This window comes from Chanodichthys erythropterus, chromosome 5 (genome assembly GCF_024489055.1).
Source record: "Chanodichthys erythropterus isolate Z2021 chromosome 5, ASM2448905v1, whole genome shotgun sequence".
Classification (NCBI taxonomy): Eukaryota; Metazoa; Chordata; class Actinopteri; order Cypriniformes; family Xenocyprididae; genus Chanodichthys; species Chanodichthys erythropterus.
In genome coordinates this window covers 5,459,706-5,486,439 of record NC_090225.1, presented here as the reverse complement: position 1 = coordinate 5,486,439, position 26,734 = coordinate 5,459,706, and the positions used below count along the sequence as shown (strand labels likewise).

Genomic DNA, 26,734 nt, shown 5'->3' with positions numbered 1-26,734 from the left:
TAAAACACACAGGTGCGTACACGCAAAACCACTCACACGGATGCCTCTGCCTTGAAGACAGAGTGTGGTGGCACTGAAACCAAGTTAAAGGCCAGTGCCTTTGAATTTTCTCAGATCCAAGCTGATTAAATGTGACTGTCAGGTGACACATTCACAAGTTATAAAATCTCCATCTCCTGCCCAAATCCACTGACACGGCCACATGGCCAATCATCTCCTGCCCAACAGAGAACCACAATGTGATTGGCTGATCGGTGATATGGGGCGGAGCCGCTGTATCCTCCACTGCAGAACAGGGCTGATATAACCCCACCATCCTACATTTGGGACAGGAAGTGAGCGCGGCCATTATCCTCGAGGCGACGTGTGAGGATCTCACAGCCGGTGTCTGTCACAAGGAGCGTGTGCTCGAACTGGGCCGAGCGTTTGCCGTCACGAGTGACTGCCGTCCAACCATCTGGCCACGTCTCATCTTGCCATCCACCTGCACAGAGCAAAGACTCTTTAATAATCCATCGATTACAATATTTATTCACATTTAGTCTAGGGCTGCACGATTAATTGTATTTTAATCGCGATAACGATATCTGCTTCTCTCGATTGATTACAAATAACCGTTCGTTATCTATCCTGAAAACATGTTTTTTCTTTGGGATTTGCATTATCTTGCATTGGTAACAAGCCTCCACTAGCAGTCATGCTTGTGGTTGCCAGACACACAGAGCTTAAATCCCCCAAATAGAGGTTTTCCCTTAAAAAGATATAGTCTTCCCGGTGTTTTATTTAATCTGTGCAACCTGGCAAGTCTGTGCACGCACTCCCTCTAAATGCGGAAGCGGTGCTGATGATCTGAAAACATACATGTGCGCTGGATCTCCACAGCGAAATTCTGCTTCAATGAAAGCGTTGTACAGCCAGTTTTTTGTTTCTTCACAAGCCACTTGTACTATTTGTGTGACAAAATCTGCCATGATCAAACCTTCAGTGACAAATTTCAACAAATGCAACATGGATCTCCACCTTACCGTTTGCAGAATAAATGCACTTTTGCAACCCATGTGACAATTCAATTGGGAAAATGAACATAATTTGGAATTATTGGAAATAATATTAGGAGTTTTCTCTTTTGAAGTTCCTAAAGGTTTTACCAGTTTTCATAATGTAAATCAGTTGAAAATTATATAGCCACTGGGACGTTCTAAAACGCTTAACGTGAAAAAGCTTACAGTGGCTTAATTTACTAAGACAGTGTTATTAACAAACCAAACTTAGTAAACACCATACTAAGAAAGCACACTATGTACAGAAAAGCAGATGAGCGCAGAATATGAACAACATTTAATGAAGCATTTTCCTCCCATAAAGAAAACACTTAACATGGCTTAATGTACTGTGACAATAAAAGACCAAACTTAGTAAACAGTAATAAAGCATACTATACAGAAAAAATTGGTTTCTGCAGAATTTGATCTTTTAATATCACTTAGTAGGCTAGGAAGCGACGTTAAGCTTTTTCTTTATAACGGTTTCAATGGGAGGAAAACACAACGTGTAATTAAACGCATTGCGTTCATATTCTGGGCTCATCTGCTTTGCTGTACATATTATGGTTTATTAGTATGATGTTTACGGAGTTCGCTCTTTTAATATCACTGTCTTAGTAAGCATTAAGCATTTTAGAATGTCCCTAGCCAGGGACAGTTTTTTTTTTATATCAAAGAGCATAGTTCTTTGCTTTACAAAATTGCAGGGTAATCTGTGGTTTGTCTAATTTGCAAACGAATTGTGTTTTAATTGTGAATTGTGCTTTAAAATCTAATGTGAATACAGATTACAAAGCGCTCACCAAAACCATGTGTTTTGTATTGATTTACTATCTAACGAAGTTATCATAGTTGGTTAAATGAAGTCGATGTGCCACCTACAGGCCTTCTGGGTAAAGTGTAGGTTGGTAAATAACGTGCATAAGGGACATTACTACATTACCCTTTTTGAAAGAATAATAGTGATTATAATTTTGAGCAAAATAATCGTGATCATCAGTTTAACCATTATCTTGCAGCCCTAATTTAGTCTCATTATTTTTATAGTTAATATGTTGAAGGAAAGAAAACTTGTTTAGTTGTCGGGTTCAGCAATTTGCTTGCATGATACAGAAGAATATTAAGAGTTATGTTATAATCTACCATGTAATCTACCCTTATGCTCACCGAGGCTGCATTTATTTGAACAAAATGCATTAAAAACAGTAATATTGTGAAATGTCATAACTATTTTAATATATTTTATATATTAATTCATTCCTGTGATGATAAAGCTGAATTTTCAGCAACCACTGTGTCACATGATCCATTAGAAATCATTCTAATATGCTGATTTGGTGCTCAAGAAACATTTCTTCTTCTTCTTCTTCTTCTTATTATTATTATTATTATTATCATCAATGTTGAAAACAGTTGTGCTACTTAATATTGTTTTTTTTCCGGTTTTAGTGATGAGCTCAAAAGAACAGCATTTAAAATGGAAATCTTTTGTAACATAACAGTCTTTACTGTCATTTTTGATCAATTTAATGTATCTTTGCTAAATAAAAATATTAATGCATTACAAAAAACCCTTACTGACCACAAAACTTTTGAAAAATAGTGTAAATTAACCAACCAAATTAAAAAAAGAACTATGTTCAGCATATTTCATTAATTGCACGCCTTACTTAAAAAAAAAAAAAAATAAATAAATTACCTTCGCAGATCATGGGCTCAATAGTAAACACATGTCCAGGCTTCATCACTCCAACTGCTTTATTCTCTGTAGAAATACATAGAAGCTTTGAGTGTCTCTGCAGGTTTGATTACATCACAGTGTGCAATGCTTGTATCATTCAGACTGCATCAACATGAGATGTTACTCACTGGCATAGTGCGGTACGTTTGGTGCCGTGTGGAACAGTTTGTGAATGCCGTGACCACAGTAGCTCCGTACCACAGAGAAACCATTTGCCTGCGCATGTTTCTGGATGATGTTCCCCAGCTCACGATACCGGATACCAGGCTTTACTAGACACAAGACAGCAACAAACCACCTCAGATCACAACACAGATATCCCGCTGTGCAAGTGTGCCCTCTGAAGGTCATTAGTGTACATCACATCAGACAAACATCCGACATCACCTAGTCTGAATAAAATGTCAAATTCACATAACATGTGGCCTGTTGAATTGTTTAGTGCTTGTTTGCATGTAGTTTCATCCTTACCAGAGTCGATGGCTTGCATAAGACATTCATAAGTGGTCTGAACCAATTTCTTGGCTCCCTCATCTACTTCACCCACAAAAAAGGTTTCATTCAGATCTCCATGGTAACCATTGTGGTAAACCGTTATATCGACTGTAGGGGAAAAAATAATATATGATTGGCCAAGTGAGCATGTAACATGAAGTGCAATTCAACTTAAGTCTGAATATTTTTCCGCATGAACTCTGCAGAAAAATACACAAACTGACAAAATTATTTGATTATGCATTCAGCTACGCTACGACTATGATTGTAGTACTCAAATTGATAGAGGAATCCATTTTCCACATAATTTTTTTCATGATCTGTGCAAAAAAAAAAAAAAAAATCCAAAAAGAGGCTGCAGATTCTGTCAGGATCTTGCCTTCAGTATAAGGTCTGTTCAGTGTAAAATTGCCATTGAATGTAAACAGAAGCAGTTCTCAGAACTGTAGCCTGTTATATTTATATTAAGGTGTTCAAAAACAAAGCATGCAGCCTGCAATAAAGAAGTTAGTGGTTATTAGGCTTGCTGCGATATCAATCGGTGGTTACCAGTGTTGAGCCGCACTTGCCCACACTTTTTATTACTTATAGTAATAAAAATCATTAGTTCAGTTAGAAAACAGTCACTACAATTAAAAACTTAAGGCATCTGCTTAATGCAGCGTGAACCAAACGAGTCGCAGCACAGATCAGCAGCAGGAGACAGATTTCATTCATTACAAGAGTGAGGAGCTGACTGACAAGACAATCAAAAATGTAGCGAAATGTAAAAGCACCTATTTGGCAATATTTTGGATTTAAACCCAGTGCTAATAGGATTAGTTGTGTTTTTCATTAATAATACTAATGAACCCACCATTCAAGCATTGTCGCCCCCAAATTGGCACTAATTCGCGTTTTCAGTTCATCCCTGTGGAAGCTCAACTTCCATAGGACTGTGGCCATGTGTGCATCGTACTTTCACTTTCAAATTATCGATTTTAAAGCGAGATGCCGGTATTACCGGTGTTGTCACACATCAATTAACCAGTGGGAAAATATTCTCATAGTCACAATCCTAGTGGTTATTTCATTCTTTTACTTTCTATTATGTACAGGACCTAAAGTAAGCAGCAGGAAAAAACATCCGTCTGGACACTGCCAATGCATTCACAGAAAGGTGAAAATGTGGAGGAAAAAAAAGAGTCACACACAGATCTCTAATGCCTAGTAAATGTGTAGCTGAGATCTGGACTAACTGAAATATAATTTAAAAAACAGCATTCTTGAAGACAAAAATAAGATCTCCCGCCATGAAATCTTGCAAGTAAGATGCATGCTGATACATACTGTTCAGTATATCCCCCTCTTGAAGGAGACGGCGGTCAGGTATCCCATGACAGATGACTTCATTGACCGAGGTGCAGCAGGACTTGGGGAAGTTGTAGTAGTTCAGAGGTGAGGGGTAGCAGTTCCTTGCTGTACACGCCTTAACCAGTAAACATGGAGAAACCACATTAGCATCAACACTCAAGATGGACATACAGGCTGTACTACTCAAACCAAAACAAAAGAGAGTTTTGAAGTAGAGTTTATAATTAAAAAAAAAAAAAATCCATGCATTCATTAAGCATAATGTCAAAATTATGCTTTTTTTTTTTTTTTTTAGAAGGAAACGAACCATGACATTTAGAGCAGGGGCTCTCAGTCAGCTCTCCGGGGCCCACTAGGGGGCCTCGCGAAAATTCAGGGGGATCCCAAAACGTCTTATTTATATTTATTTATATTAACTCTAATTATAGTTAGATTATACTAATTATAGTTAATGCTAAAAAAAACCCCACTAAAACATAGATGTACAATATTGACATCTTTTTTTTTGAGTTTATTAATTTTTATTACAACAAAAGCACCAGGCGTGCATATCAGCTTAGATAAGAGGGCCTTTGAATGTGATCTTGGACAAAGTAGATCTTGGAGTCAAAAAGGTTAAGAACCACTGCTTTAGAGCTAGTAAAAGAGACAATTTTCCACATGAATGCATCAGCAATTTCACATTTCCCTTAGATAACCTGTATTTAAACTTACTACTTTGTAATATTATAAGAGATAGAAAGAGAGAAAAGATTGTGAAGTACTACCAAATGCACCGCATGGTCGATCTCCTCCGTTGTCACTCCAGGTTTCACCATCATGGCAGCAATGTCAAGTACTTCTCGAGCCAGCTGAAGGAGGAAACAAACACAGTCTTTATAGACAGCAATCCAAACCTCTTCTTTGTGCTTCTGGCTTCTTTGTACTTGATAGACTGACACTAGCCGATTTTTCAGCTGATTTGCATAAAATGTGTGAATTTATCTTGTGGAACCAAGTGTTCCTCTGGAGTTCTCACTTAAAGGGATAGTTCACCTAAAAATGATAATTCTGTAATCATTTACACACCCTCCAGTTGTTCTAAACCTGTATGAGTTTATTCTGTTCAACACAAAAGATAGATATTTGGTAACCAAACAGCTATTGGTCCCCACTGACTTCCACAGTATAGAAAAAAATACTATGGAAATCAATGGGGACCAGAAACTATTTGGATACTCTTCAAAATATCTTCTTTTGTGTTTGACAGAAGATAGAATCTAATACAGGTTTAGAACAACTTGAGGCTGAGTAAATGATGACAGAATTTTAATTTTTGGGTGAACTATCCCTTTAAGTGACTAATTGAATAAGAAATTGAGGCAGAACGAACAGCAGCAGAGCAATTAGTGATTAAAACAGAGGCAGAAAATCTTTTCACTCCATGCATCCTAATTAAATTGAAGACATTTGTTTTTGTTCTATCAGTATTCCTGTTTTTATTTCTGTATGCTTCAAATAGATTTACTAAAACTGATTCATTGCATTACAAGACAGGCAATTGATTTGAAACGCATGACGAATCACATATTCGTCAGCTTATGGGATGCCACTCACAGACTAAAAATTCTAATCTAGGACCAAATTTCTCAAATTGTATTCTGGATAATGTTACACACACATAAACAATGTAATTCTATTCATTCAAGTATAACACAAATCTAAATCTAGTTCATTAACTATATGGATGCCTGTTCTCTATTATTTGTACTTTATGCCTGACTCTCACAACACCACCCAAATCTTCAACTGTTACATTTCACAGTTATTATTCTGCATGCAAAGTTATCATTTGTGCAGTTATGATGTTGATTTACCTTGCAGACAACTCTCATGCCCTCAATCTCTTCAGCGTTGAGGATCTTAATCTGAGACGTCCCTTTCATGGTCTGCTCTGATTCTGACATGCCTGCAAGACGTGATGAATTTGTGAATTGGTGAGCAGTAAAATACACTGATACCCATCTAGCCACAAAAGCATCTTACTATCACTCAAATATATTGACTAGCTCTGCCTACTGACCTTCACCACAACAGAATCTCAACAGCACAGTCTCCAGTGAGCTAATGAAGACAACATAACCACTTCTTAGAGACAAACACACACGCACACACACATATGGTCGCTGATCCAGTGAGGTCTAGGACATGACAGTTTGGCAATGATGCAATCACAGACAGTTCCTGCTGGGGCTGGGCGGTATGACAATATCGTGTGGGGGTAGATATAGAGATTTTGTATTCCGTGTGTATAGAGAGAGACGAAGAAACTCTATAGGGCTTTTCACACTGCGCTTAATCTCAGGTTATTGTCATTCTAAGAACTGCTTTTATCCCCGGGTAGAGGAACATTTCACAAACGCTTTGAAGTGGGGTTAGCACTGCGTTTTACCCGGGCTTATGAAACCCTGCTCTTGAGCGTTGCAGTACCAAACATGTACATGATTGAAATGATGTGGTTACGGCTAGATGCTTAGCAAAAAAGACAGCCAATCGCATGTAGAGGTCGACCGATATGGGTTTTCCTCTGGCCGATGCAATATTTAGAAATCAGGGCAGCCGATATATGATGATTTTTTGGCCGATATGTTTGGCTGCGTCTTTCTGTGCTCATGGCCAAAGGAGTATACTTTAAAAGGCTTGCATGCTCAACTGTGCGCAAGATGCAGCGGAACATGTAAAATGAAGTATATCTGGGCCTTTATGCCGGTTGAATGGCAATCTGCTCACCACAAGAGGCAGCGTCACTTGTGCCACAACAATGCTTAGCTGCTCGCAGATGCGCCTGCCTGTTAATCTGCCTAATTTGCAGCACAATTGGACGAAGAAGACAAGGACTTTCATCATCAGATTTTTTAATTTAAAAAATGCCCAAAATTGGCCCGATTAATCGGCTGACCGCTAAACACATGCCTCATATTCATGTGCTTTGGACAGTCACAAAAACACTATAGTTATATAAACACTATAGTTAAACAGTATGTTTCAGCATTTGGGGGGAATAATGTCAAATGGTGACATCTGGATTGAAGAGAGCATTTCATTCACACCTTTATGGTCTGAAAAGTCTACTATCGTTAGTCGACTAGAAGAGGCTTAGTCAACCAAACATTTTATTAGTTGCAGGAATAATAATAAAAAAAAACCTTGAGGCAAAGTCAGACAGTCGGTGAGGGACAGATCGTTAATGGCAGGTCCTTGTGGTAATTACAGTATGTCACCAGACATCCATCGACCTCAAATATGACTTATTTGAAACATGTAAATAGTAGCAACTTTACATGGCTGCTCGCTTTAAAGTTAACCTACATAAATGTTCACTATTATTAGGTGCATATCTAAGTGTTTGTGTGGAGTGTGGAAGCTGAAGCGTGCAAAACATGGAGACGCCATTGCGATCACTTGTATTTTTTCCTGATAACAATGGAAACAAAATTAAAATCCTACATTATTTTTGGTCATATAGATAAAAGTAATACATCATTCAAAAGTGCCGGCGTTCTGATGTAGAACCCAGAAGTGTTTGCAATGTGAACTTCTCAGGAGACTGACAGGGAAGAGAAGAAATTGTTGAATAAAGTCATTATTTTTGTTTTTGTTTGCGCACAAACAGTATTCTCGTCGCTTCATAGCATTAAGGCTGAACCACTATAGTCACATGGACTGTTTTAACAATGTCTTTACTACCTTTCTGGGCCTTGAAAGTGATAATGTTTCAGTCTATCGGAGGTCAGCGAGCTCTCAGATTTTATCAAAAATATCTTAATTTTTGTTCTGAAGATGAACAAAGGTCTTACGGGTTTAGAATGACATGAGGGTGAGTAATTAAAGACAATTTTCATTTTTGGGTCAACTAACCCTTTAAATGAACTACTAACTAGTCGACTAGAAAAATCTTTAGTCAGGGGCAGCCCTAATGAATACCCAGGATTAATTGTTAACCCTGGGAAAATTATGAACAGTGTGAAACGTGAAGCGTGAAAGCCCAGGATTCCTTTACCGGGGTTTACAATGACTCAAGGTTCAAGCGTGATAAGCCCTTAAGTAGTATTAATGTGAAAAGTAATGTGAAAAGAGAGAGCAGGATGTGTCTAACACAAGTATCAAGGGATGCAACGCAAAACAAGTAGGCTAGATGTACCATTTTTCATTGAATTCTCATCAAAAACAATACATCTGGTCATATCGCCCACCTCTAGTCCCAGCTGAGTAACGATATCAGCCATGCAGAAACAAACAGAGCCATGCTACTAAACAGACACTTTCTCTCACAAAAATACACTCACACACCCACTGCGGAGCAAACTGCTCCCTGTAATACTATTAAAACAAGAAGACAGCACTGGCTGGACACACATGGGAAGCGGCGGGGCTTCGTACCTGCCAACAACCCAACCTCTGCAGCTGCAGAGAGCAAGAGAAGAGCTTCAGACACACACTGCAGCAGCCCACCCCCAAACACACACACATGGAAATAAATGGTAACGTGTATAGAGTGACTTCAGGACCATCACACACTCTCTCACAAAGAAGTGCTATTGAATGTACATTTGCAAATGTGCACACACTCCTGACCTAACCATGGGATGCTTTTGAAGACATTCAGGTGTTTTCAATACATCACTATTCTACTGTTTGAAAGCCGGGGGCTGGAGACTGAAGGATGAGCTAATAACAGAGGAATGAGAGGCTGTAACTAGAGGAGCCTAATACCAACTAATCACCACCATAATGGTTACTTACAGGAAGAGTCTGCAGCATCCGTTAATGAGGGACAAATGAGCATTTATTCACAATACACAGTGATTCATGAGAGAAGCATCTATACTAGAAGAAAAAAAATGTGCGTGATCATAATTCGTACTTAAAGACGTGTACTGTCTATCATTGTTTGAAGGACACGTCTGAGTTTCACTGCATTTAATAAAAATATCAAAGTGGGGTCTGCAAATAAATAAAACAACACCTTTTCTAAGAATTTCATGTTTCAACTTCAGTTCTCAGACACTAGAATAGTAACTAGAAGGTTACTCTTTTTTTTAAAAACCCATGCAATTTATTAGGGGTGTGACGAGATCTCGTGCCATGAGATATCGCAGGATTAAAAATGTGACGATTTTTCGTTGAGATGAAAAGCTGTCTTGTGATTTACATTACGCCTCCACTGTTGATTTGCATTTTATAGAAATAAAAAACATTTAATTCAGTTGGATAACTGTCACTTCAATCCCATCCAGCTCATCCAACACAAGCTACAGCACTGTACATAGGTCAGCAGGAATCAGAGTTCACTGATCACTAGTGGTTAAACGGATCGTCGTTGACCCCTAATCCGTACGGACCAAGCCCCACGGTTTAGGACGCATGTGATTCGTGGATCAACTGCAAGTTTAACCGCAATAGAGTGAAAGGTTATCATTTGCATGTGTTGTCTTGCTAGTTTACACATTAAATAGATATAAAACCATTCCAGTGCAAGAAGAGGCAAAAGAGGATTTAATAATTCGGTATCGCACCCCACGCTGTTATCGGTGCGCACATACAAGGCTCGCACACACACAGAGAGAGAGGCACGTTTCAGATAGCTTACGAACTCCAAACTGATTTCTCTTTCGCATCCTCAATGCACTTGGATGGACACATACATGCATTATGTCAGTCAAAATACCCCTCTCAGCAAGTATTCTCGTAAACGCATTCGGTTATGTCTTAATTGAACGAGGTGAGAATTCGGATGTGTGCGTGCATGGGGTCTTACTCTTAAAGTGACAGCAACCTATAAATACCTGCTGTTGTGTGTCATGTAAATCAAACAACAAAACACAGCTTTAATAAAGATTAATCTATATTAAATTTATACAGCGAACAGTGTCATTTCACATTTGATTATTACATTTCTGTACACAAAAATTAAAGGGTTAGTTCACCCAAAAATGAAAATTCTGTCATTTATTACTCACGCTCATGCCGTTCCACACCCGTAAGACCTTCATTAATCTTCAAAACACAAATTAAGGTATTTTTGTTGAAATCTGATGGCTCCGTGAGGCCTCCATAGGGAGCAATGACATTTCCTCTCTTAAGATCCATAAAGGTACTAAAAACATATTTAAATCAGTTCATGTGAGTAGCTACAGTGGTTCAATATTAATATTATAAAGCGACGAGAATATTTTTGGAGCGCCAAAAAAAACCCAAAATAACGACTTATTTAGTGATGGCCGATTTCAAAACACTGATTCATGAAGATTCGGAGCACAGTGAATCAGTTGTGTCGAATCTGCTGTTCAGAGCTCCAAAGTCACGTGATTTCAGCCGTTGGCAGTTTGACACGTGATCCGAATCATGATTCGATACACTGATTCATTTATGCTCCGATGCTTCCTGAAGCAGTGTTTTGAAATCGGCCATCACTAAATAAATCATTATTTTGGTTTTTTTGGCGCACCAAAAATATTCTCGTCGCTTTATAATATTAATATTGAACTACTCTACTCAAATGAACTGATTTAAATATGTTTTTAGTACCTTTATGGATCTTAAGAGAGGAAATGTCATTGCTCCCTATGGAGGCCTCACTGAGCCATCGGATTTCAACTAAAATATCTTCATTTGTGTTCCGAAGATTAATGAAGGTCTTACGGGTGTGGAACGGCATGAGGGTGAGTAATAAATGACGGAATTTTCAAATTTGGGTGAACTAACCCTTTAATACTACAGTTAGACCTTATACTTTATTTGTAACTTTATGTTGTATTTATCTGTGCTTGTAATTGGTGTACAGTATTTGTTCTTTTTACAATCTGTTCACTTGCCGTTAATAATGTATTAGTTAGGCTAGTAGTTTCTGCTGTGGTATCGGAGTAGGCTAAGAATTAATGCAAAGTTACCCCCCCCCCATTTTTTTGTGCTGATCCGAAAAACGATCCGATCCGTGACTGACAAGACCATGGCAGAGGATTCGTTGCACAACAGAGCCTAAGCGTCTGACAAATGTCTTATCTTGTAGAATGCGTGCTCAGCACCACCGCTTCCTATACACAGTGTGCATGATCACGTGCTCATTCAAACGTGTTTTCATTAACCCGCAGCTCTCTGATGCATGCAAATATCTCCCAATATGAAAGCTATCTTAGGCTGGGCTGCGTAATAGTAACCATCTCTTAGCTCTATATCATGCTTAAAGAAAAATTTGGTCTCTATTTGCACATTGAATATTGAGAGAGTGCTTTGATTATGGTTGCACTTACTGTTTGCACTTAAGACTAAGAGAAAACAGTGTTCATTTTTTATTTATACTGTTTTTATTTCCATGATCAATTTGTGGAAAGGAGTTCAGTTAGGAGGCCAAAAGTTGTAGAAGCTCATAAATCATGTACAATTATAAGGTCTTTCATATGAATTCATATAAATTCATACAGGAGAGTCAGTTGAGTTTGTGGCAAAACCTTTTACAGTGCTTGATTATTGTTGTCTTTTACATGATGATTCATACTTTGAAAATAGAACTGAATTGACAATTATTACAAGATGATTAGTTAAAACATTTCAAATGCGCCTGCAGACTATTTTTCTAGTCATGTATTTCTTCATTGATGATTTCTTAAAAATACTGTGTAAAAAATCTCATCTCGTCTCGTCCTCGTGAATTCAATCTCGTCACACCCCTACCATTATACACTACCGTTCAAAAGTTTGTGAATGCATTAAATTGATCATAAGTAACTATTTATGTTACAAAAGATTATCTCAAATAAATGCTGTTCTTTTTAACTTTGTTCAACAAAGAATCATGAAAAACATACATCAGTATTCACAAATGATAAAAAGAAGAAATATTTCTTGAGCAACAAACCATCATATTAGGATCATGTGACACTGAAGAGTGGGGGCGATGGCAAAGCTAAAATTCTCATCCGCCATCACAGGAATAAATTACATTTTAAATTATTTGGAAATACAAAACATTAGAATAGAAAACAAGTCAATAACAACAAATTTCACAATATAACTGCATTTGGGCTCATCGTCTCCTTTCCTGATCACAAATATACGACTCGGAGTTCATTAGACTCATCGTAATGAAATACCAAACAAAAAACACAGTTAGAGTTTCCAGTAAACAGGTTATTCCTGCACATCTAGATGTGTATATACAATAAACAGTGATTTAATGTGGTCAGCAGAGATGCACTATTGCAGCAAACACTTTAAAAATCAAACACTTCAGCTGATGAGAATGGAGACCATTAGTTTAAAAGCTTGTATATCAGTGCCCCATTGCAAAGGTTAAAAGTTTAAACTTCATACAGGCGTACTCAAACAGGGCAGCCTGTCAGAGTAGTGCAATGACTCAGATAAAGGGCTTGGGGCAAGAAAGCTAGTCCAGGTGAGAGTAGTCAATTTGAGTATTGTGGTGCATAATTTACTAAATGAGGTCCAATTTATGTGTGAAGGGTTTTGCAATCTTACCCAAAGGATGATCTGCATAGTCTGGTCTCTGGATGTTGCTAGGAACAAGCCGCATGGGAGTCTGAAAACAACAAAGAAAAATTGTTCTATAGTAATGTATTGTGTAATTTGATGCTGTCTGTCCATCTCTAGTGTGCTGCGTCCTTACCAGTGGATAGTGGGGTCGCAGTTTACCAGTGTATCTGTACCCAGGCCACGGGTCTGTGTTGATTTCTTTCTCCACACAGTTCTTTCCCTCATCTTTAACTTTGTCCTCTTCTACAAATAAAATGTCAGATATTAATGATGGCATTATGTAAGACATGATTTGTATAGAGCATACAAATGCAGAATTGAACATCACTCAACATTGAGAGAATAAAACACACATACTTGCTTTTTTGTGGAGCAGTTTGTGGGTGGCCCAGCTGCCTTTGAAACATTCCTGAAAACATACAAGAACACAAGTTATTTCACTTATAATAAATACTTCCCTTTTGAATTTTCTTTTTATCAAATAATCCTAAACAAAAAATTATCATCACAGTTTCCACAAAAATAATAAGCAGCACAATTGTTTTCAACATTGATAAGAAATGTTTCTTGAGCGCCAATTCGGCATATTAGAATGATTTCTGAAGGGGCGTGACAATGAAGACTGGAATATAGGGCTGTCAAACGATTAATCGCATACAAAATAAAAGTTTGAGTTTGCCTAATATATGTGGGTGTACTGTGTGTAATTATGTATATATAAATACAAACACATTCATGTATATATTTGAGAAATATTTACAAGTATATGTATTTATATTTTTATATAATTTATATTATATATAAATAAAAATATTTTGTACATAAAAAACATTTCTCTTAAATATATACATAAATTTGTGTGTATTTATATAAACATAATGATTACACACAGTACACCCACATATATTAGGCAAAATCAAACTTTTATTTTGTCAAACGATTAATCGCATACAGCCCTATTGGAATACATTACTATAAGAATAGGCTACATTTTAATACAACTATAATAAACAAAATTTAATTGTTTCATTTAAATTGTAATATTTTGAAATATTACTATATTTCTGATTAATTAAATGCAGCCCTGGTGAGCATAAGAAAAATCTTACTGCTCCCAAACTTTTGAATGGTTTTATAACATTTAAAATGTAACATTCTCTCCCAAGAAACAGATAAAATATTATGATGAGTGATGATCTTGCAATAAATGCAACATGAATATCCACATTTTTGTTCAAAAATTAAGCTTGCAATAATTAAATCATAGTCCTTGTTTTAACGTAAAGGCTTTTTATAATATGTCCAGCTTCCTGTTTGAATATGAAGTACATCAACAGTAAACTGTGCTCATCAAGTAATTTCAAGGTCTTTAAATCAAATCAATAGAACAAAACATGAATCTAACTGTACGGTTACATTATGTACAGCTCAGCTCCTAACATACTATGGTTACAGGCAAGTTGAATCATGCACTTTAGCACAATTAGAAAGAAAAACTGATGAAAGACTCCTATATAATACATGACAAAGCTCTACAGGGAGGGAGAGCGTTACAAAAATGAAAATTCTGTCATCACTAACTCATCCTCACGTTGTTCCAAACCAGTATCACTTTCTTTATTCAGTGGAACATGAAAGAGGATATTCTGAAAACAAACAACATTAAACCCAACTGAGTGCATTAAGAAAAAACAAACAAGTGTGTACATACGGTCTTAGAATGACATAAGGGTGAATTATAGCACTGCAGACGTGAATGTTTGAATCAGATGCAATCAGTGGAAATGTCAAATCAGATATATTGGGCTTGGCAACACCCTGTCATAATATCAGCCTCTCAACACCATAAGCAAGATAGCAGATCTGCTCTCCAACAGGTGCTAGAGTCAAAAAATATGACTCAAAATGTAATGAGCTGTCCACCTATACAGCATTTTTTGAGCACATGCCTTAAAACAAACATATTATGTCCAAAATGCTGTTTAAATAGACATCTCACTTTGATTTGCCTCAAAAAAAAGAAAAAGAAAAATCAACCTAGACAGCATTTTTGACCATCATGGCCATGTAGCAGCTCACTAGGATTTTAATCAAAGCCTATGCAAGGAGTGTCCAGCAAATCACACGAGAATGAAGAGAGTCAGGGTTAAATCTACACACCCTTTGCACAGATTCATGCATCATGTTGTCAATGGACTTCAGAGATTAGAAATGCAATAGCTAAAGGGTTGGTGAATTGATTTAGCAACTGGGCAGCAAGCGGGCCACGTTGAGCTGAAGTCATTAGCAGAGAAACAGCTCGCAAATTTACATTTTCATTCCTGTTAGGGTTTAGCATCTCAAACAAATGTGTCATCCTGAAAATCACCATGCACAAAACTTTCATGCAAACGTCAAAGCTCAAAGCAAGGGTTAAAGTGCCTGTTTGTGGTGTAAGACAGCTAGCTAGCTAATGCTGAGCACAGTCCCGTAGGCCGGCAGCGTGACATACGCTACAAAACCCGAGAGCTTCGCTTGTTTCTTAAACCAAAGTGTCAGAGCTTCACCTGAGAGCAAAAGTATGAGCCTTGAATTCCGAGTTTGATGCAGGTGGGACACTGGAGCTTAGCTTCGCTGCAGCAGCCTTCCGTCTCGCACTCCCGTGTCTCCACCGCCGCCATGCTTCTGCTGCTGTCGGTCAGAGAGAGAGAGAGCTGCTGCTGACTACCGCTGCAGTCATCTGAGATCAGAGGGAGGGACTCCGATACACACCACCTTGTGCATCATTGCAAAATGGAGTATTTATTTATCTATTTATTTGACCTTATCGCAGCCACAATTATTGACTAGACATCACTGGAAAGTTAGTTATTTTATTTCTTCTCCCAAAACTAAAAAAGTTCCACGAGAAACAAAAACACTACAGGAATCACCAAGCAAGGTAGAACGAATACCGGACTGGAGTTCTGTATATGAGTGGAGCGGAGCAACAGAGAGACCCAGCTCTGTAATCACGCCCCGTAGTTCTACACGATCCCAGACGAGGAATAAGGAAGAAACATCGCTCATTTTCTTAAAAATTTTTTTAAATTATACTTTTTAACCATAATGCTCATCTTGAACTAGCTCTCTTCTTCTTCTCTATTTGAATTCCGGCAGTGTAGACGCTGCTAAGTGTATTACTGCCCTCCACAGGTTAAAGTTTGAACTAATTGTTATATACTTGCACTAGCATATTTTATATGACAATTTAGTTCTACCTTTGACCTGTGGAGGGCAGTAATACACTTAGCAGTGTCTACACTGGCGGAATTCTAATAGAGAAGAAGAGAGCTAATTCAAGATGAGCATTTATGGTTAAAATGTATAAAAAGCTTCTTTTTTTTTTAGAAAATGAGCAATGGTTTCTCTAGATAAGACCCTTATTCCTCATCTGGGATCGCTGTAAACTGTAATTTTGACCGTTTGGGCTCCATTGAAGTCCACTATATGGAGAAAAATCCTGGAATGTTTTCATCAAAAACCTTAATTTCTTTTCGACTGAAGAAAGAAGGACATGAACATCTTGGATGACATGGGAGTGAGTAAATTATCAGGAAATTTTAATTTGAAAGTGAACTAATCCTTTAAAACATTAAAAAAAAAAAAAAAAAACCTGCTAGCTAAAGTATGAGTGAAACAAATAATTAAAGGGTTAGTTCACCCAAAATGAAAATAATGTCATTTATTACTCACCCTCATGTCGTTCTACACCCGTAAGACCTTTGTTCATCTTCAGAACACAAATTAAGATATTTTTGATGAAATCCGATGGCTCACTGACGCCTGCATTGAAAGCAAAGCCATTCAATCTCTCAAGATCCATAAAGGTACTAAAAAAATATTTGAAACATTTCATGTGAGTTCAGTGGTTCTATCTTAATATTATAAAGCGACAAGAATAGTTTTTGTGTGCCAAAAAAACAAAATAATGACTTTTCAACAATATCTAGTGGTGGCAGATTCAATGCTTTGGAGCTTCACGAATCGAATCAGTGGATCAAAAGTCACGTGATTTCAGCAGTTTAGCTGTTTGATAGAAGATCCGAATCACTGATTCGAAAAAAAAGATTCATAAAGCTCAGCAGCTTCATGAAGCAATGTTTTGAAATCGGCCCATCACTAGATATTGTTAAAAAGTCGTTATTTTGTTTTGTTTTTTGGTGCACAAAAAGTATTCTTGTCGCTTTATAATATTAACATAGAACCACTGAACTCACATGAACTGATTTAAATATGCTTTTAGTTCCTTTACGGATCTTGAGAGTTTGAATGGCTTAAAGGCCTCACTGAGCCGGATTTGTGTTCTGAAGATGAACGAAGGTTTTACGGATGTAGAACGACATGAGTAATAAATGACATTATTTTCATTTTTGGGTGAACTACCCTTTAACTGAACCAATAGTTTAGCAAAATAATTTACTGTTTTGAATTGTTTGAAACACCATATAAGACTAGCAGCATCTGCTGGTCAAAATGGTGTACATGCAACAAAAACGTAATGACGTCATAGGCCTATATAATAATTGGTCATGTATAATGCCACCTTTTACGCAAATGTTTTCATAAAGTACAATCTATTAAATGATTTTTTTTAACAAATATTTGAACACCATTAAATATCATAGTTATGTAAAAATTAATGTGCAGTGCTTGTTTTGTGTTATTAGGCAATATTCTCTTTTTTGGTAATACACTGGTTCAACAAACCAACACTCTCTAGTGGTGAACCAATGGAATTTTGAAATGTTTCGAAACTAGGGATGCTAGAAAATGGCTTTTTTTAAGAATTATTAATTTCTTATTTTAAATTTGTTTTTTGTATAATTGTATTATTGTTAGACTTTTTAATTAAATTTAAATAAAATGCACACAAGGAGCGGAACATTGAGCAGTCGCTTCGAAGTTGTGCATCTTCGGAAGCCGAGCCACTTGCAAAGTTATAACATGATATTTATCCCCTGGAATGCAAATTTTACCAGGGGAGCCCTGCCAAAAACGCAGATTTTTATACCTGGGGACCCCCCTGAAACTAGTTTTGAGTAGCAACTGAGTAGGTTTTGTTGTGAAAACCTGGCAACCCTGGGTGGGGCGGCTTTGTTCTCTTTTGGCCAAAAAACAAAAATGCCATTAAAGGTGAATTAAGCGATTTCTGAGAAATTCTGTTGATATTTGAAATCACCAAAACACCCCCCCCCCCCCCCCCCCTCACGTCCCTTACCACTGATTGGCTACATGTTTTGGTACTTGGTCCAATCCACTTTCAACAGTGTTTCCACTTACTGCACCTTTAATTTTTGGTGGCCAAAATTTCAGTGTTTTGTGAAATTATGTGACTTGAAACAAGCTCCGAACCAATGATTCAAAACAAAAGATCTGCAAATGTTTCGAGGCTTTATGAAGCATTGGCCCTGCCCCTGTCCCAAATGGCACACTTCAGTTAAGTCCATGAAAAGGGTGCTTGAGAGCGTCCACTCCACTTTCATTTGTGATAGAAAACACTGTAATTAAAGATGGAACAGTTATTGATCAAATTTCAGTCAAAGTGATAGATTTATAAACTTTGCATTGTGAATTTCGTATCTTTTAGAAACTCTATTGGAGCATTATATATGCTATATTCAGTTTGCTAGCAAGCATTATATCAGTCACCCTGCACAATAGATATTGGCAAGTAGATTAGAAAACACATTATTTCAGTTTAATTGAATTCATCTTCCATTTGATTTATTATTTTAAAGCATCAGTATCCGGGAATGTTTCACTTTACTACACTGACTATAGGTGTTGATCTGCTCCAAAGTAATCTGAACTAATCCTTTTAGTCTTTGTCTTAATCTACGACAGTGTTTGGGAATGTCACACTCCTGCTCAGACAGAGAGTGGCACTTCTTTCCTGAGACAGTAGTGTATGAGATACTTAGAGCGATGCATCCAGCTCTATATGCAGACCTCACTTTGTGCTTGGTGTTGGTGGTCTGTGCTCAGAGTCCATCATGCCCGTCCCTGTGCACCTGTGTGCTCCATGATCGCAGCGATTCCAAAGGACTCAGGTACAGTCAAATAGGTTTTTCTGTAATCTTTCTTGCCCGGTCAAGTCTTTGATCCTGGATTCTTCCATCTTCACACTTTCTCCTTCACCCTGTTGTTGTCTTGTTTCTTGCAATGTGCCCGTAATGAAATCTAGGGGAGACAGACGTATTCATATTTCTGTCATGGCAACTCTCTGAGTGTTTGGCATGGTAATAGATATGACAATGCTGATATATTTGGTCTTGGCGGAATAGATTTGCTACGCTACATACACAACACGCTGCTGAGAGCAAGTAAGACATGCTGCTGCTGTATAATATATTGCGTACATGAATTACCCGTAGCAGATCTAAACAGGTGGAGCTGGGGAAGGTGGAGGGTTTCTGAAAGTGCAAATGCTACCCATGTATTTGAAGATTGAGCACGCAAGCTCATTGGCTACTGATACAGCAGGAAATTAATCAGCTATGCCCTATAGATAATGATGTGATTACAAGCAAATTAAGTTAAGGACCTATTAGCCTGTGCCATTTAGAGTTTCATAACTTTGTATATGTTTAGAGAATATGTGTAGTATACACTGTCAGAAAAAAAAGCGTAGAGAAATGGATACTGTCTTGGCAGAAAATTAACAGTACATTTCCTGTTAAGGTTACAGACATTTCCTTCAACCCTAAAATACAACTAAAATCAATATACTGATAAAACACCTTTGAAAAATCAATAACGTGGTACATTGGCCCCTATTTTTACAGACTTTTTTAGAGTGTATAAAAGGCCAATTTATCTTGTCTTATCAATTTATCTTATAAATATATAAGATAAATTGGCCTGGCTAATGCTGTAACCACAACATTATACTGCTTTTGCAAATTTTTGAGTCTGGATGCTAAGTATGAACAGGCTGTTGCTGCAGTTTCAGGTTTTACTATCCTCATGGGGACTTTTCATCCCCACAACGTTGGAAACCACACATACTGTACATACTGTGTATCTTAACTGTAATGTTAATTTATATAATTCATCTGTTTATATATTCTGTTTTTCCTAGAACTGTGCTCTGTAAGAACCCAGCCTTGACTGCCATTCCAATTGATTTGCCAAGTGATACTGTCAAGTTTCGTCTAGAGCGCACCTCTGTTTCCAGGATCTTTAGAGGCGCTTTCTCTGCCATGCCAGATCTGCTTTATTTGTGGCTGACATATAACTCCATCACAGTTCTACATCCAAGGAGTTTCACAAACCTGTCTTCCCTTCATGAGTTACGATTGGACGGGAACCTCCTCTCCACTTTCCCCTGGGAGGGACTCAAGGATGTGCCCCGCCTCCGAACACTTGGACTGCACAATAACCGCCTGGCACGAATCCCACCCCTGGCTGCGCGTTACCTTGGCAATGTGACTTATCTGGACCTCTCGAGCAACAAGCTGAGCACCCTGCCTAATGATCTGTCTGCTCTCTGGCCGTTCAGTGACAGCACTCAAAGCCAGCGCTCAGTGGTTCTAGGTGAAACATAAAGAGGAGACACTACACTATAGATCATTTGTTAAGCTGTAGGATCATAACTAAAATGAAGAATGCATTTTTAAGTTGCTGACAACCAGTGTTGGGGGTAATGCATTACAAGTAACTTGAGTAATCAGATTACTTTTTCAAGTAACTAGTAAAGTAACACGTTACTTTTTCAATTTACAACAAAATATCAAGTTATCAAATAAGTATCACAAGTTACTTTTTCACATTTATTGACTGACCGCTCTCCTGTCCACATGTTGAGAGAAATAAAGTGCAGAGAAATTGTGTGAGTAAACATGATGGTTATTGTAGTTCTAGACTAAATGTGAGCATGTATTTACACTCTGACTTGAACGAAAACATTCAGCATTTCTCAAAATGAATAAAAACTACGGAAGAGGATTAGGGCCAAGCAATAATAAAAAAATAAAACCATCTCGAGATTAAAGTTGTTAAATTTCGAGAAAAAACTCGTTAAATTTCGAGAAAAAACTCAAAGTAAAATGTTGAGAACAAATTCGTTAAATTATGAGAAAAATGTCTTTAAATTTTGAGAAAAAAGTCGAGATAAAATGTTGAGAATAAAGTCATTAAATTACGAGAAAAAAGTAGTTAAATTACGAGAACAAATTCATTAAATTATGCGAAAAAATTCATTATATTTCGAGAAAAAAGTCGAGATAAAATGTTGAGAAAAAAGTAATGAAATTACAAGAAAAAAGTCGTTAAATTATGAGAACAAATTCGTAATTTAAGGACTTTATTCTCAACATTTTATTTCGTCTTTTTTCTTGAAATTTAACAAGTTTTTTCTCAAAATTTAGCAACTTTAGTCTCGAGATGGTTTTATTTTTTTATTATTGCTTGGTCCTAATCCTCTTCCTTAAAAAACAGAGAGAAATGCAATCTCAGAATTTTATGCAAACCTGTAATAATTAACTATATTAAAATAGACAAATATACTTTATGTATTTAATCTCACTTTATTAAACAACGTCTTTGCTACTGACCTTCAATGATCCAATTCAACTAATTTCTTACTTTACTAATTAGCAAAAATGACATTAGATTAGATTTAGAAAATTCAAATTCAAAATAGGAGTGTTGAACTTCCTTCTCCTGTATTCTTCTTTAATCCAGAATGGCAGTACAGCTGAAAGGTTTGTTTGAGCTGCGCCCTCTACTGTACAGGAGTAAATATGCATTTCCTTCAGCCTGAGGCTTATTTATTTCACTTTTGGTGTGAAAGTTCCTTTACATTTGTCAAAAATACAACTTTTTTGTTGTTATTAAAAAACAAACAAGCAAGCCCAGTCCAGGTGAGAAAAAGTAATGCAAAAGCAATGTAACACATTACTTTTCTTAAAAATTAACTAAGTAACGCAATTAGTTATGCTTTTAGTAACGCAATATTGTAATGCATTACTTTTAAAAGGATCTTTCCCCAACACTGCTGTTAACTAAATAACCTGCATCAGTAATCTGCATATGGTACTGACAACAATATTGGCGACAATATGAGGCACAGAAAAAGGTTTCCAAATTGATCAAGTTTCAAGTATGTCTCTGTCGTTTGGAACCTACTGTATTCAGTGAGCCTAAACATTTTTAGCACATCAAAATCCAGTCACACCCTGATTGGCCCACATAAAACTATACTAGACAAACTGTTCCACACACACGGACACCACCAGAGTCAGTGAAACCAAATCAAGTCATTAATGTCTTATGTTAATGAAATATTTAGCCAACCTGACTGGTGTACACAAACACATATGTGATATCTAAGTGCGATCTGAGAGTTTTCAGCCTTTTGATGGCTCACTGCGTTCATCCAGTGGAAACCAAAGCCGTGTACTCTGATTAGCCTGGAGAAAACAGTTTATGTAATCAGTGCACACCTCTGTCTGAAGACTCAATGTGTCATCACGTCACCCTCTCTCGCCCATTTCATTCCTCTCGCAGGTCTTCAGGACAACCCCTGGGTGTGTGACTGTAGGCTTTCCACCTTGCTTGACATTAGTAAAGCCCCAGAATCCTCTCTGGTCCTGTTGGATCGGTTCCTGACCTGTAGTGAACCGCCAGATCTCGCCGGAGTTCCCTTTCAGAGTGTGGAGCTCACTCGCTGCCGCAGGCCCTACGTGGTGACCTCTGCCACAAAGATCACAGCTTTACTGGGTAGCAATGTCCTACTTCGCTGTGATGCAACAGGACACCCGACTCCAACAATTATGTGGATAAAATCGGCCAGATCCAACCTTTATAACCAAGGTATCTTCTTGTACATTGTTATGCTGATTAAATATTAATCTAATAAAAGAATTGGTAAAACATTACAGTAAGGTTTGATTAGTTAACCATAGTTAAAATGAAATGAACAATACTTCTACAGCATTTATTGATCTTAGTTAATCTCAGCATTTACTAATACATCTTTAAGATCAAAGTTAACATGAAAATTTTTAACTATCAATAACAAAGGTTAATAGATGCTGTTGCTAGTTCATGTTAGTTCATGCATTAACTAATGTTAAAGGATTCGTTCACTTCAGAATTTCCTGATAATTTACTCACTCCCATGTTATCCAAGATGTTTGTCTTTCTTTCTTCAGTCGAAAAATAAATTTTACTGGTGTACAACGAAAAAGAAACTTCAACAGGCTGAAGGTCCAAATTGATGTTTCAGTGCAGCTTCAACTGGCTTTATATGATCCCAGCTGAGGAATAAGGGTCTTATCTAGCGAAACGATCGGTCATTTTCTAAAAAAAAAAAAAAAATTGTATATACTTTTTAACCACAAATGCTCATCTTGCACTGCTCTGCGATGCGCTACACATTGCATAATCACGTTGGAAAGGTCACGCGTGACGTATGCGGAAGTACAGATCCAGTGTCTACAAAGCGAATGTGCAAAAACTAAGTCAAAAGCCCTTTACAAAAAAAAGGTAAAACAACGATGTCGAAATGGAGGAAATGAGATTGTGGTTTTTCATCCTACTGCGGTACTTCCGCCTATGTCACACTTGACCTTTCCAATGTAATTACGTAATTATTTGTGATTAAAAAGTATATACATTTTTATTTTTTTTTAGAAAATGACTGATTGTTTCACTAGATAAGACCCTTATTCCTCGGCTGGGATCCTGTAGAGCTCTTTGAAGCTGCATTGAAACATCAGTTTGGACCTTTAACCCGTTGTACGCCAGTGAAGTCCACTATATGGAGAAAAATTTTCCTCAAAAACCTTTATTTCCTTTTCGTAATTTGAATTCTGACGTGAACTAATCCTTTAACAAATGAGACCTTATTGTAAAATTTGTAATGTTAAAGAAGTGAATTACTGTTATTTCACTGGTGATCCCAGAGTTTTGAACTATGTTCTCCTTAATTTTAAGATTGTTGTAAGCAGATGCAAAGCAGCATTGACATCGAAAGATTGCCCAGAAAACTTTCTGGCTGTAAGTAACCTTTAGAACTTTGTCACACTTAAAGGTGCAGTAAGCAATTTCTGAGAAATGAATTGGAGCAGCACAACACACTTGTAGCCAATCAGCAGTAGGGGGCGTGTCTACTCATGATGGGGGAGGAGAGAGAGAGTTAGCAAGAGGGAGATGAAAGACTGTAGAAAGAGAGATGTCTGAGAGACATTACAAAAGAGAAAAGGTCAGAGGAATCTCGATAGAAAAAGAAGAGTTATGATCAGGCGAAAGCTGTAGGACCCACGTTAACATTGGTGTGTGTTTGTTTGGGTTGATTTCAAATATCAACAGTGTTTCTCAGAAATCGCTTACTGCAGCTTTAAAATTATTAACTGTTGAGCTGTAGTGCACTTGGTTTTGTAAAACTTTGCTTAAATGTTACCCTACAAAGCAGATTGGGGCAAATGTTTTACCAGTTTATAAGCTAGTAAATCATGTAAGATTCACTTGATTTAATGTCTGATCACATGAACGCTTCACTTTTTTTTGCAGATGTACAAGAGTCTACACGTGTGGGAATCCGTTGGTCGGCAGTCAGTCTTAATGGAATATCCTACAGAGATGCAGGGGAGTACCGATGCAGAGCACAAAACATGGCAGGGATATCAGAGGCCATTGTCAGTCTGAATGTGGTCGGGTTAATGGCGGAATATGCAAACTCCAAAAACTCTGATCAACAGCAAACGGTTGCAAAATCAGACTTTTCGCAGAGGAAACCCAACCAGAGGCTCCAGTCCAAGGCTATACCTTCTTTGTTGCCTCGAAACATGACTGGACAGCCCTCCCTTCCAAAGAGAGTCATGAAAATCCCCAAAGCCAGCAGAGACAAAATGAAAAGGGACAGGATAGCTGTACAGAACCTGCCACAGAGACACTTTTTGATTGCTTCTGAAAATCCACTCCACAAAAGACAAACACCTCATGTCTCCATGTCAATTCACACCTGACACATTCAAATGTGTAATTTCAGGAAGTTTCTTTTTTCATATGAATGACCATAACCTTGTATATTTCCTCAATGGAAGGTTGCTTTCATGTATTACACAGCCATGACCAGCAGATGGCAGCTTGGAGCTAAAGACTCTTCATGACAAAAGCCATTTGTTTATAAAAAAAAAAAAAAAAAAAGTACTTTTGAAAAGTATGTTTAAATGATGTTCCCTCACATGAACCTCTAGTCATATCAGTAGCCTAATAAAAGTCATTCTTATTGTAAAGAATTTATCTGGTGTATAGTATTACTGGTGTATTATGCGGTACATCAACCTCTTTTACAATATATGGCTCTATAGATCTGTGTGAACTTAGTAGCTGTTGATTAACAAATTGAGCCATAATCTGTGTTAAACAGTGTTCGGGTTACAATGGCCTCTATATTGGGTCAAATAAGAGTGATAAAATTCAGTGCGATTATTCGTCTTAATAGCTGTAAAAGCTTCCTGTCTTTCTTAGTTCATTAATACTCCCAGATAAAGATGTTACAGCATTATTGTTTCTGTCTTATTTTATATTTACCGTCAAGTCATCTCACAGACTGATAACAAATGATTTTATGATTATATGATTATGATATGTCAATGAACAAAGACTTTCATATCATTGCCTCCTATAAATGTTCAAGATCTGATTTCATCACTCACTCCTGTAAAAAAATACACCATATTCATGATGAGAAAGTGGATTTTTTTTTTAAAGAGTTTTACCTGAGCACTACAACACCAAGATTACAATAGTTAGTTTTTGTGATGGTTTAGTACAAACTCACACCTGATTGTCATCACTGATAACATCTGGCTCATATAACTAAAGCACAATTAATGAAATGTTTACTTTTTGAATGTTATATTGAAGCGGATCCAATGAAGACATGCTGTAAAAGTCATTCCAGATTGGGGCTGTTTTACACAACACCGTTTTTAACTACAAACAGAAAACATTTTATGCGTTTTGGCTGTACATGACAATGGAGCTTTAAAGGCCTGAAAATGCCAACTTTTGAAAACGGGTTTCAAAATGCACATTTTTGGAAACGATGCCAGTACTGTCTCTGTGTTAACTACAAAAATGCAAATTTGTGAAAACTGTGACATCATGCATATTACGTGTTCAGTCTATAGGCGCGCAATCTTTCTTTGGCGTGTCATCGCCAACTACTGGCCTGGCATGCACAATACAGTGTTTTTAAGTGTTTTCACGGATCATCTGTATGCAAAAAACTTTTCCATTTTTAGTAACATTGTTGTTGTGTAAACATACCCTTAGATGGAAGTGAGAAGTGAAAATAGCATATTTTCATAGCGATAGATGCTATTTACACTAAGTAAAAATAGCAATACATTCAATTTACACTTAGTAACAATAGCAGCATTTTCTTAGCAATAGGCTATTTAGGTGAAAATAGCGACAGATTCTATTTACTCCATGTAAAAGTATCAGTTCTTTGCAATAAGAGTAAATAGTAATTAGATGCTCTCTATACTTTATATTGACAGATTCTATTTGCACCTCAGTATTTTTGTACATTATAAGG

At 37.2% G+C, this 26,734-nt stretch overlaps 2 protein-coding genes across 2 annotated transcripts; one reads left to right on the top strand and one right to left on the bottom strand.

Annotated features, from left to right (window-relative positions):
* Positions 1 to 305: 305 nt before the first annotated feature.
* metap1 (methionyl aminopeptidase 1) lies at positions 306 to 16,081 on the bottom strand. The gene is made up of 11 exons (XM_067385760.1): positions 15,705 to 16,081; positions 13,516 to 13,567; positions 13,292 to 13,401; positions 13,144 to 13,204; positions 6,489 to 6,580; positions 5,400 to 5,483; positions 4,609 to 4,747; positions 3,256 to 3,387; positions 2,913 to 3,056; positions 2,743 to 2,808; positions 306 to 484 (listed from the first exon to the last, which is right to left on the bottom strand). Exons 1-11 carry the CDS (start codon positions 15,816 to 15,818, stop codon positions 318 to 320), a joined length of 1,161 nt encoding a protein of 386 aa, XP_067241861.1. The 5' UTR covers positions 15,819 to 16,081; the 3' UTR covers positions 306 to 317.
* A 2,951-nt stretch (positions 16,082 to 19,032) lies between these two features.
* Positions 19,033 to 25,255, top strand: lrit3b (leucine-rich repeat, immunoglobulin-like and transmembrane domains 3b). Its single transcript, XM_067385088.1, has 4 exons — positions 19,033 to 19,229; positions 20,261 to 20,715; positions 22,690 to 22,995; positions 24,697 to 25,255. The coding sequence occupies exons 1-4, from the start codon at positions 19,033 to 19,035 to the stop codon at positions 25,149 to 25,151; spliced, it is 1,413 nt and encodes a 470-aa protein (XP_067241189.1). The 3' UTR covers positions 25,152 to 25,255.
* Positions 25,256 to 26,734: the final 1,479 nt, after the last annotated feature.